Raw genomic sequence first — 13,509 nt, forward strand, 5'->3', positions numbered from 1 at the left:
TCAGCTTGGATCTTGCAAAACAAACAGATTTGTACCACTTCATAAGTTTCTAATACAGTTAATTCTCCATTACTTGATATTGAAGAAGTCATCAAGTTATAGAACACAAAATCAGTGCAAATGTGAGGACCATCAAGATATCCAAACATAAACAACTTTTAATATGGTTCCATAACTATATATTGAAATACCGTAATCCGGGGTATCATTGATCAGCGGGGTAACATTGATCGGAATAACTCACCTCGTAATATTATTGATGAAACATTTCCAAAGCATGAATGTTGCTTCTCTTTCTTATATTGATATGCTTTTAAAAAATAGAATTTTTGAAAAAAATGCTTTAACTTTATATGTAAATTTGTCAAGTTTGCGAAACAATGATTTCAATGGTAAAGGATGACACTACCGAAGATTCATGTCTCACATAAGTTCTGCAAGCGATATCATCAAGGAAAATGTGGTTCTCACAAAAAATGGCATCGCCAAAAACGATTCCACTGTCAAAACTTTTATGAGTATGTTCAATTAGGCAACATTAACGAATTACTGTTAAGAATGTAAAATTCATTTTGTGGTGTGTGCTAACGTAAGAACTAAACGACATATACAAGACGCGACGCGAGACAAGACATAACACTTATCGTTCTTACAATCGTCAAAAAAGTTTAAGAAAAATAAATCTAAGAGTCGGACATTGTCCTGTAGATGGGCTACATCGCGCCCGAAACCGGTCGACAAAAGGTAATTTTTTTAAACTTTTTTGACGATTGTAAGAACGATGGTAAAATTCCCTTAGGAAATTGCCTACCTTTAGGCGTATTCCGCTGTTCGAGGTGTTTTAAATTTTAAAATAACTCAAAAAGTAAATGAGATGTAAGCATTTGAACATCATATTCGGCTTTAGGGGCCATGATTTAAATAAGTAACGACATTTTCAATAATTTCGAACGTTGTTTACATGGATGATCAATGTTACCCCATATCAGCTAAATGAAAAAATCACATAAAACATTTTTGTTAACATGCTTAAATCTTTTAAGAAACAAAATATAGTATATAGTCACGAGCTATGGGTGACAGTACTTGTTTTAAAAATATAAAACTCAGAGCATTTGCATTTTTGAAATAAATATTTAAGAAATATCCTAAAAACTGATCAATGTTACCCCGGATTACGGTACCATAAATATCGGGTTAAGGATAAGTAAATGAAAAACAGAATTTAGTACTATGCCATTTAATACCACTAGAGTTACGTTACCTTTAGTGGAATGCAATGGTATAGTACCAAATTCGGTTTTTAATTTACTTATAGGCATTCCACTACACAGCTCAAAGATTCATTATCGGATTAAGGATAGTGGACTGTAGTTTTTAGGTATTCAATGATATAATGATTTTTAATCGTAAGTCGTGGGGACCCTAAAATATGGGAAGTCGAGGGCCATGGCCCTCAATATTATAACAATGATGATAAAATTTTATTTTCAACACAACATTCTAACTTATTAAATGATATAAACATCCTTCTTCAATTCTGAGCAATTTATAAGACACCTGTCAGATTTACAAGCAAGAAAACTTACCCCAAATTCACATACTGTCTTTAGTTTTGCGTTTCTTGCCAAAAGGGTGCAAGAGGTGTGAATAATGATCGTTTTTTGCGGAAAATTGGTTAATGAGTCGCTCGCCACCCCCCCTTTGGAGCGTGACGTAATTTGTGCATGACCCCTTAAAATTTGTGGTTCAACACTATAGAAATTCAGTTGTTTGACTTTCCCAGACAACCAGAAGTCGCATACACATAAATCGCTATTTTCTTATTGCTAAGTGCATTTGGTTTCGCTCTGCATACACGTACAAAGTAAGTCGAAGCATTTGTCAAATCAATTTTGTTATCATAAATTAAGTCGCATTAGACTACAGATTGATTCGCAATGTATGCCAATTTTTATCATATAAATTATGTACATATAAGGCCTTTTGACGACATCATATACGAGATTTTGGCACATATAAGCATAGTATAACGCAACAAATGATTTGGTTGAAAACGTACATTCTGGTCGTCTGAGTTCGACCAGCTTTGGCCCACTGTGCATCGTGCCAAAATTTCGGATATCCCGAGTCCACCACCCTTGTATATGAAATTTCTTTTGTTTATTTCCAACAAAAAAAAAAACAATTAGTTCCAACCTGCTCTCGTATGTTGCAGAATGCGTCGATGGAGTCTGCTCGTGCTACTACAAACATCAGTTACCTGACATAACATCTGCCACGGCCATCACCGGAAATCGACTAACAGTGAGCTGGTCCTTGCAGTATGGAAACGCCAGTGTTGCAGACCTACCAGCCGACGTCGAACTGAAATATGTTGAAATAACGTAAGTATGACAACCTCTCATGTTGCTGTTGGATCCCGTTTGTGGTGCTAGCAGACGGCCCTCGACTGCCAAGCACAGCATACATATGGGGTAGAAGTACCCGTTTTGGCCCTAGCGCAAAATGTAGCCATAGTGTATTACACACTGTTGCCGTTTTGATTCATATTATGAAGTGTAACTCATCAAAAAGTATATAAAATAAATCATTCTGTACGATTCCTCCGCGTTATCGACCCTTAACGCTCAACGCTCCGTCATCGTAATCATCGTCATCATCGAAACTTCAAAAGCAGTTTTTCTGTCCATATCTAAAAAATATTCAATGAAAATGTGTTCACTGTGTTTCGGTTGAAGAATAGAATACAGTGAACACATTTTCATGTAATTTTTCTTGATTTTGAACGAAAAAACTGCTTTTAAAAATTCCGAAATCAATGACGGATCCTGCCCCCTTAAAAACACTTCACTTTCGATTGTTGGATGAAGATTTTGATTCCGCAACATGAACAATTTTAAATCAAATAGAAATGTGTGGCATCTTCATGATTCTTATTCCGGACGCTTTCTCACTTTTGCCTCATATTCTGGACACTTTAATTCGAGAGTTGTGTTTGATCCTTCGACCTTGACGCTTGCTCCTGCTGGGGCCGGCGATGAGGGCAGGATCAAACATGTCGCGCGTCGGTCGAGTGAAAGTGAAAAAGTGCCGTGATCATTTAGTTGTGTTTGATCCTTCGACCTTGGCGTGATCGGTATGTTCGGTTAGGGTAAGTGAAAAAGTACCGCGTTCGATAAGTTCTTTTTGATCTTTCGACGTTGACGCTTGCTCCTGGGCAGTGCGTCAAGAAAGCCCGAGCAGTCGTCAGTTGTTTTTCCTCTCGGGTCGCGCGCCTATTTTCTCTGTGTGTTTTTATATAGCCGAGCAAACGAGTGATGCTGAAAATGGATTGTTGCTGCTCAGGGATGACGGATCGATTGGTGAGCTCGTTTCGTGCTACTGTTTCTGATCTATAAAATATGTATGATTGCACCATTAATCGTTACAACGGTGAGACTTAAATATGATTATTCAACAAACTATGAAAGGTTCGTCACTGTGAGTGTCGACATAAACTCTGATTCATAAATTATTTACGTCCAATTTTTTTTCTCAAAACACCTTTTTCCTTTTACTTTTATTTTTGTAATTGAAAAAAAAAACTTTGAATGGTTCGACACTACGAGTGTAGACTTGCGAAAGGTTCACTTTATTCAACAAACTTTGATAGGTTCGTCACCTCAAGTGTCGGCATATTTTTTTTAATAGATATTGTTCATACCAAATGAAAATATTATATTTACATATAAGCATATTTATAGCTCACCAATAATTATTTATCATGGTCTAATCGCTTATCAAAGTGAATCATGTGACCCAACGATCCTCCACATTAACAAACATCCCTCCCAGTAACCTTTGTGGAGATGCAGAGGCAAACACGGTCTCCAAATAGCAAAGGTTACACACTTACATTCCTTCCCCCAATCCCACCTGACTGCAAGGACGTGGCCGGCGCCGTTATTGACCATGTATAAATAGAGGCACTGAATTATGCACACTGAAGAAGATTATGGCCAATCCCAGCCGATCTTCTAGTTGATTCTTTGTGCATTTTCACTGACCTCGGACAATCACGGAATAGCAACCATTGATATGTGTAGTCAGTCTAAGCTAAGCTAAGCTATATTCTGGACACTTTGATTCGAATTCCGGACAGCAAATCATCAATTGAAATCGTCAAACCACTAAAGAGACGTCTAAGGCGTTTAAAATTAGTATCTTTGGAAAAAGATTACTAAAACGAGCTTCGAAAGTGAGAACTTTTGAACGGCAAAAATTCAAACATTTCGTGTGAAATATTTCCCATACAAACAATTCAAAACGGTCATAACCATTTGTTGATGAAATTTTTCAATACAATAAAAAATGATTTCTACTCAGATTTTCATACGTAATATGGATTGAAGGCTTTCATTTGACGTATTTGTGATACTTACAGAGCTTTTCAAACATTTTTTCAAAATATTTCCTCTTGGGCTGGCAAAAACCGGTGCTTTTACCCTAGGCAGGTAATACATGTACTGCGACCTGAGCATTGCATTTTAGAGGGCCTGTCGCGGCCAGTTTTTGCTAATAGCAACTTGCTATCACTAGGTAGAGGAAAATGCGCCAATACGCATCTATCAAGTTTTTCCGCCAGTTTCTCCGTTAGAAACCGTATTCCTTGGTAATGGTTTGTTTGATGTGCTGTACTAGAAAATTTCTCACGCGTTTCTCTTAATGGATACCAAATGATGTTTGTTTTCCTTTTTTTTCGCGGTGTTCACATAACTACTGAGTATCGGGAAAAAAAATGTACCGCTTCGACGAAGTGCGCATCAAACTCTCGTGATGTGCGTACACAAATTCTTTGTGCTGACGGAAGTTTTTAAACGACATGAAATAATGAAATAGTAGATTTTATTGTTATAAAACAGTTCTCTTCAGTGTAACTATTTAGCCCTGTGGATCCCTTTTCGATTATCTTGGTTATCTTTAACACCGTCTTTGGAAAAAAAAACTCTAAGAAAGGCTCGTCTATTATTTACTGACTATGGTTGACACCACGAACAAAACTTCCTTCAAAAGAAGTAAAATGAAAGGACGTTTCTCAGGAATTCGCACTACTTTCCAAGAATGTAATGATTAATGTTTATAATTGCTTCGAAATGGGCAATCAGTATGATGCTTTAGACATTTTTTCCGAGTATTAAATCGAAGCAGCTTCTAGCCGAGGCTCTTTGATTCAAGTGAGGAAACAAGGAGGTTTCCTTCCAAGTTGCGTTTTGCCGGAAACTCTTGAAGATCGTGAACTTCTTCTCAAACACCTTGAAGAGAAGAAGCACAATTTTTCACTTATGACGACAACACAGAACAATTGTTCAAGATCGTCTTGAAAGGTCTCTCGAGTGGCTATAAGTCACCTGAAGAGATCAATAATGAAATAAATGATTTACTTGTATTTTCCTCTGTCCAAGTATTCATTATGAAAAAAGAACCCTAACTGCCTTTTGTCAGAAAGGGCTTTTGCAAGAATATTATTAAGTTCACTTCATCAAAAGTGATCAAAATAAAATTGAAGCTTTAGAAAAAGCAAGACTTAGACACACGGGCATGTGACATGGAAACATTTCCAGAAACTTGGGGGAAATTTCCAGAATCCCACTGTTGGTGCCAAAAATGGGGTTATAGTATTAAACATTGTCATGTAAAAGAAGATTCCGAAAAGTTTGTTTGCGGAAATTGCGGGGGCAACCATAACTATAATTTTTGGGATTGCACATAATATACTTTCATAGCTACCTATTTGTCTTTCCAATGCACTGAACGGCAAGTTAATTTGCGTCAAACAGACTAGCGGAGACCAACTCACAATAAGTCAATATTTTTGTCATTGGTGACTTGAATGCAAAGCATCGCTCATGGAATAATTCGCAAAGCAATTCCATCGGCAGTATTTTATTTGATGAATTTTCTCGAAGAGTACTTTCTCAACTCAATACCCTGATAGCCCTACTTGCTTTTCCTTTTCTAGAAACCCTTCTACGATTGATCTGGTCTTAACCGACTCTAGTCACCTTTGTAGCCAACTGGTAACTCACGTTGATTTTGATTCTGATATATTTCACACATCTCATAAAGCGATTCTCAACCTATAGGGTGTCCCAGAAAGTATGGGCACGACTTCACCATACTGCCATTTCAAGACTCGTGAAGATAAAATTCTGATTTTTACACATTTGATTAGTGTGCTCAACAAGAGTAGACTGCGATTGTTTAATGAATAATTTAATTATTAACTGTCACGAAACGATGCTAAAAATTAGCGTTACACAGATTTTTGAACAGCCACTACTCTGAAACTAGTCAATAGATCTCGAATCTTCTTTCACGGTCATAAAGCTTGACTCTTCAACTGCTAAATAAAAATATACTACATGGTCGTAGCTAGGAACAAAGAGTCTTAAGGGGGATATCAAAATATGTTTTCCTTAAAAACAGCGTTACAATGGTTCAGAGCTCATATCTCAGCCATCAGACTACAATATTATAATTTTACTTCACCGTTGAAAACATTCAAGACCAGCCTTGCAGGGAAAAATAGCAAACATAGACGTAGCAAGGCAAATTGAGAATGGGGGGCTCCTATTTGGAATGTATACCAAACCTATAAAAAAAATTTCAGTGCCGCTATGCAATCAATTTTCGATTTTGTTTCACAATTCTACACTTCTAGTGCAAGTCTTCAAATGAAAAATACTCAAAATAGTCGTAGCTAGGAAAAACAGGAATAAGGGGCTCCCATTAAAAAATGCTCAAAATCAACTTTATAATGAGCCAACCGATTTTCGATTTTTACACATAGTATAAAATATTACACATAGTCGTAGTAAGATATAAGGTATTAAGGGGTATCTCCTAGATAAACATTTATGCCTGTGAAGATATATTTGAAACGATTATATGTTGTTTTTCCAGCATTGAACTGAGTTTAAAGGTTAATTAAACATGTAAAATAAATATAAAAAACCCTGCATCACGAGCCTGTTTGATTGTAAAGCAAAATTCAAAGAGATGACATAATTTTTTTCCGACATAAATTTCTTCACTACAGTTAAGTTAACAAGTACGAGGAAATTACACTTAAAAATTATTTGACCTAAAACCAATAAAAATCCCAGTTTCTGAACCTTAACTTGAAAACAAAATCTCAAGCAATATGTAGTTGTTTGACATTGATTTGAATCTAGAAGCCAGGTTAACATGTTTGCATAGAAATATTTTTTTTAATAACACTCAAATTTTATTTTAGATAAAAAACTACGGAAATCCCTGTTTCATAAACTTTAGTGTCTGCTAGTATGCCTGTAAAGAAAAATGTAAAGCGAAAGTACTTTTTTAACATTAAATCAATTGTAGAAGTCAAGTAAACATGTGTGAGAAGTAATAAAAATGTTTGATTACAATCAAAATATAGTTTACATAGAAACCTACGTGAAACCATGTCGAATAAACATTTATGCTGGTTAAAAAAATATTCAAAGTGGTGATATGTTATTTTTCAACATCAAATTAAATATAGAAGTTAGGTAGACATGTCTGAGAAGTAAAATAAATTTTTATTACACTCAAAATTTATTTCATCTAAAACTGTAAAACGGTCATTTTTTGAACTGTAATTTCTCAAACATTTTTACTGGACTTCTAAAATCAATTTTTCGTTAAAAAAAACATGACATCGATATGAAATTAAATCTACAAGCACATACGTTTATTAAAAAGGGTTTCACGTAGTTTATTGGGTGGAATAAATTTTAAGTGTAATCATATTTTTTTTACTCAAATATGTCCAGTGCCGTAGCGTGCGGTTGGCCAGGTTGGCACCCGCCAAGGGCGCCAGCCTTCAAGGGGCGCTAAAATTTGTGATGCACTTGACAATATTTTGATAAAGACATATTCAATAAGGGCGCCAATTTAAGAAATAATCGTACTCATAACCATGGAATATTTAAAGAAAATCGTGTTTTCTTACCAATATTAATAATTTAAAAATTCCTGAGAGAGCTTCTTGAAATTAGCAATATAGATTTGTTGAACATTTCATGAATTTGTAATTTGCTTTGGGATTTAAAATGAGAATGAACCAGATTTTTTTTTATTTATTGGGTTCATTCAACAAAGTACCGTAGTGATGAACTAGTCAAACGAGTTAAAAATCATTATAACAAAGGAGAAAAAAATACCAACGTTGAAAAAAAAAACGTTGACGAAGAGAACAAATCTGATGAACATACAACCACTCTAATCATTCTATTTATCACAGGAACCAGGATTTCATATCTATGTAAATTACCATAATACTAAGTGTCATTCTGACAGAATACTAATCTGAGTAGTTCTGATAAATTTCTGAACAGAATAATGTAAAAATCCCGGTTGTCTTTATCATATTACCTTTGGTACAATCTTCAAACTCACCCAATTTTCTGATGAAATCCTTGATTCAAATTGTCACAAGCTCTTGATAGCTTAAGAATCTTGAACCAAATGTTTTGCTAAACTAAAAATCATTCGATATACTTGACCAAGCTTACAAAACTTGAAGTTTTGACTTACTAAACCATAGCTATTCATAATTTTCAAATATTATTGGTAGATTTGTTTCAAACATATGGTAGAAAAGTTTGACACTATTCAGTTATCTGAGATAATTTTTTTGCAAAGAATTTTATTAACGAGATCATTATTGATTTCTACTGTAAGTTGGACAAATAGACTTAGATAAGAAAACTAAATCCAGGAAAATTGCTTCAGCAATATCTGCAACATTTGAAAAGCCTCAAAACGACCTTTTATCTTATTTCATACATTTTACTAAAATTTAAAAGGTGAATGTTTACCTGATGCATTGTTGTTTCTGCAGGTTTGTTTCTTGCCATATCAATTTGTATACCGTAAAATCGGATGTAATTGATCAGAAGGGTGAAATTGATCATGGTATCGCACGATTTTATTTATTCCGAATGGAGCACAAATATCAATGTAACCTGCAGTAAATTAACGTTGTTTGTCGTAACTATTGTCGAATTATGTGTTGTGAAGTTTTCTGCGTTAAAGAATGTTTATTACTATGAAAATAATGTAAAATTTCAAAATCATGTACGGTGCAGTGTTGACAAACATCCTTGAACTTCTAGTTCTAAACAAGGATTTGAACATAGTATAAACCTGGAGGTTTGTGAGGATGCTTAAGATATATCCCCAAACCAGATTTCATCACCAAAACTCGTACCAATTAGCTCGTATGGTTGAAATAATTGAATTTCGGTTAGATATCATTGAATTCCTTAGGAAATTGCATACATCAAGGCGTTTTCCGCGTAATTCTTGGAATTTTTTCATTATTTATACAAATATTGCATTGTTAAGAATTTGACAAGCATATTCAGATTCAGGGAGCTCAAATTTATCATGTAGAATTGTTTTTAAAACTAACAATAATGACATTGACAAGTGATCAATTTCACCCCGGGGCTGTTCGGGGCACGTCAGGAGTTAATCATCAATGTTAACTTCCTTTTTCCGATCAGCCTAGATAGCCGCGTAGTGTCGGTAGCGGTTGTTTCAACTGGCTAAGAATTAACACTACGGACTGCCTGTTCCGGTGGTAAAAGTCCACCTTACAGGTGACTCCTAATTCATGCGGCTTTAAGCTTACCGTGCCTAAGAATGAATGGTTAGGGGGGTCTAAATAAAACCTAACCGCAAACGGAGCCTGTGGAGTATTAGGGCACTCTCTACAGTATTATGCTCTTCCTGTTCTACCCGGAGCAATGGTGCAAGAGACCTTGTGTTTCTCCGAGATAATCGGCTTCCCTTCATCAGTCTCAAGCCTGAGGCTTAATAAGGGTGGGATTATTAATACGTTGTAATTTAGTTTGAATTTTCACCTTAATGGTCTCGCATTATGCGTTTTACACAGTGTATTCTGTGCTTTTCGCCTTTGGTCACTTTTAAGAGATACCGATCTGTTTTTTTTTCGCTGCTGGTCTTTCGTGCTGAGATTGCGAACAGCTTAATCCTGCCTAGTTTGGGTAGTGGCTACGGTTAGGATAGCTTAGTTAGACCAATCTTCAGCATAAAATATCATCAACGATGATTCTTTGTAGACTCATGCAAATGGTACAGCTTAAGTGGCGCTAGTTCAAAAACCTTAATTTTGTGAGCTTTTATCTAGATAACCTTGTGGACCCAGTTTTTGCTACTTTCAGAAACATGAAATGGTAAACTCACGTGACATGCCTCGTGCATGCGTGCTCGTAAATAGCGCAGACGTTGCTACACTTATTTCTGAGTTAACAACCAGAGATGTATGTGATGTCACAATTGATATTTCTGTTCATATAGGGAGCCGTATCCTATTCTTGGCACTTTTGATTCACTTCGGCTGTGGGGTTTTTTGAAAGCTATGGAGCTCATATTTGGCCACAACATGTGTCGTACTATTGTGCCTCTCATTGCAAAGTTTCAGACAATTCGATCGAGAAAAACCCCCCATGCCAAAGTGAATCATGGAAGTGCCCAAGTGGTTCTGCACCCTATTATATATTCAATAGGAAATACGTCTTTCGTTTTGTCGTTCACTGCCTATGCCTATGTTTTCAGTTGTCGTTCACTGCCTATGAAAAGGCCTTCTGCTGATTGTGGGCAGTGATGCTGATACTCATCACATTATCTGGAGCAGCTCGGATACCAATTTGAGAAGCTCCAGTCTGATGGAATGCTTATGTAGTTCAAATCTTGGATTACTTATTGTAGGAACCTTCATGGCATCTGCTAGAGAAGAAGTGTTAGACATAATGCTTCGCTCGAACAGAATCAGTCACGAGTTGACGAATTGACATGTATCAGATGATGAATCATTATCTGATCATCGCTACATTTCAATATGAACATATGAATGTAAATTTGCAGACTTTGCATTTGTTATACTCCACAAACTGGGAATTGGTTGTGACCAAATGCCATGGATTCTCTGCGTCCATTGGAAATCCTAGTGATTTGGATGTTTCCACTTCCGGTGAATTGGGACACAATTGTCCTTGCTTCGAGTGATCTCACAATTGCTTGTCACTTTGCTTATAGGAAATGTTCCTCACAAGTCCCTTCGCAGGACGAGTGGACGTCTGGCTATTTGTAAAGGAATATGTCAGATAGTCAGACTGCCTTTAAAGCTCTTGCTTCGGTCAACTCAGGGTCTAAGCTTGTTATCGCACGTCGAACTCAATTTGAGGAACTGAATTCAGTGAACTCTGTACACCTTGTATGGGTCCTTGCTATTCTTCCATTGCTGGGAATGAATTGGCTCATGAAGTAGCTCACAATGGAGCATCACATGACTTCATTGGCCCTCAGGCAGTTATTCCAATTTCGAAGTGCTGTGTGAAGCTCCAGAAATTCTTGGGCGGCAACTCAGCACAAGCAATATTGGAATAATTTGGAGTCTTGTCGTCAAACAAAATTGTACATTACTGAGCCATCCCAAAAATGGCTAAGTATTTAACAAATCTGTCAAAGCACAATTGCAGTCTATTGGTTACAACCTTGACTGGCCACTGCCGACTCAACTATCACATGGTAAATATTCAGCGTGCTGATACATTTGTGTGTGATAGTTGTGATTCCGATTATGGAACTTCTTATCACCTGATATGTAACTGTCCAATTTTCGCGTAATTGCGATTCCAATTACTTGGTAAACACTTATTAAGTGAAACTGATTTCAGAAACCTGAATCTTCAGGACATTCTGTCATTCTTAACCCGCTGTGGTAATGAGTTATAGGCTCTTTTTACGCTCTTGCGTTTTGCAGTGCCCTTTTTAGGGCGCTGTTCGAACCCATTGTGGTATGGAGCTACATGCTCTCAATTCACTTATGCAATTTTCCCTCTTCAAGGGACCCCACTCCTATTTCCTCCCATCTTTCCCTTCCCTTTCCTCTCCCATCGGGTAGATGATGAAATAGGCTCAATTATGGCGATGGCACAAATCTCCCAAATGGCGGGGAACGTACCTCTGGAGCCGGCCTTCTGATACCTGATGGTATAAACCTGGAGGTTTGTGAGGATGCTTAAGATATATCCCCAAACCAGATTTCATCACCAAAACTCGTACCAATTAGCTCATATGGTTGAAATAATTGAATTTCGGTTAGATATCATTGAATTCCTTAGGAAATTGCATACATCAAGGCGTTTTCCGCGTAATTCTTGGAATTTTTTCATTATTTATAGAAATATTGCATTGTTAAGAATTTGACAAGCATATTCAGATTCAGGGAGCTCAAATTTATCATGTAGAATTGTTTTTAAAACTAACAATAATGGCATTGACAAGTGATCAATTTCACCCCGAAATGAGATCCCCTGATTTTTTATTTTAGAGATATTTGTTAACACTAACATGACATTTGTTAGAAAATTTCGGTACATGAGTCGATGAGGCTCACCTTCGTACTTGTTTTCCTGCATTTAGTTGTTTGGCATTTTCAACATTATAGAAAACAGACTAGAAAAACCGTGAAAAATGATCAATTTCACCCGAAATTACGGTACCTAATTATTTTTTTTTTTCTGATTTTTTGTACATTACAGAACACTTAAACAGCTGTTTTAAATAAAAAGTATAACTATGCGCATAAGTTTAACAACAGTTTATTGTGTATCAATTTTACGTAAATATTTAAGCTTTGGCATCCTGCAGAGTAGGATTTATGTGACGAGCTTATATTTTAATCACTATTGAATATCAACATGACTTTGTGTTTGTCAAAAGCTTGTTTAGTAACAAATAAAAACGATGAGTTTTGCTTTTAACTTAGAACAGGGGGCGCTCAAATAGGGGTTTGCCAAGGGCGCCATGAGACAACGCTACGGCTCTGAATATGTCAAAGTAACTGCATTAAGCAAACTTATTCTGAAAATGGTTAGTGTCATCGCTTTGTATTTAGATTTACATTAAAACAAACTCATGAAGTAGGGTTTCTTAGGCTAAATAAATTTGAAGTGTTATCAGAAAATGTCTATTTCTTCTAAAATATGTTTGCTTAGCTTCTATAAACAAGTTCATGCAAAAAAAACTGCTTGCCATTGCTTTGGATTTCGATTTACAGACAAACAGACTCATGAAATTGGGTTTTTAGAGGTTTCTTAAGTAATAAAAATTTTGAGTGTAATCAAAAATTTATATCACCACTCAATAATGTTAACTTGATTTGTGCAATCAATTTATTGTCAAAAAAGTACATATCATCGCCTTAGATTTTGTTTAAAGAAGTACAATTTGAAATATGATATTATTCATAGTTTTTTAAGTATCATAAATTTTAAGTGTAATCAGACAATATATTTTTAACTCATACATGTGAGTGAAACTTGTTTTAGTAAATTCATATCGTAAAAATTAAATGCCATCGCTTTAATTTTTTTTCACAGGAAAACAGGATCATGAAAACGTGGTTTTCTTAGCTTCTTCTTCTTCTTC

General features: G+C 35.9%; 1 protein-coding gene across 19 annotated transcripts in view; it reads left to right on the forward strand.

Moving 5' to 3' along the window:
* The window catches only part of LOC5566523 (tyrosine-protein kinase receptor torso), a 429,787-nt gene that overhangs the window by 252,175 nt on the left and 164,103 nt on the right, over positions 1–13,509 (forward strand). For all 19 annotated transcript variants that reach the window (XM_021845429.1, XM_021845427.1, XM_021845431.1 and 16 more), the window contains one exon: positions 2,219–2,387. In XM_021845429.1, the coding sequence (XP_021701121.1) occupies positions 2,219–2,387 (169 nt within the window). The remainder of the gene's footprint in view (positions 1–2,218; positions 2,388–13,509) is intronic.

The sequence above is a fragment of the Aedes aegypti genome, chromosome 2, assembly GCF_002204515.2.
Source record: "Aedes aegypti strain LVP_AGWG chromosome 2, AaegL5.0 Primary Assembly, whole genome shotgun sequence".
Lineage (NCBI taxonomy): Eukaryota > Metazoa > Arthropoda > Insecta > Diptera > Culicidae > Aedes > Aedes aegypti.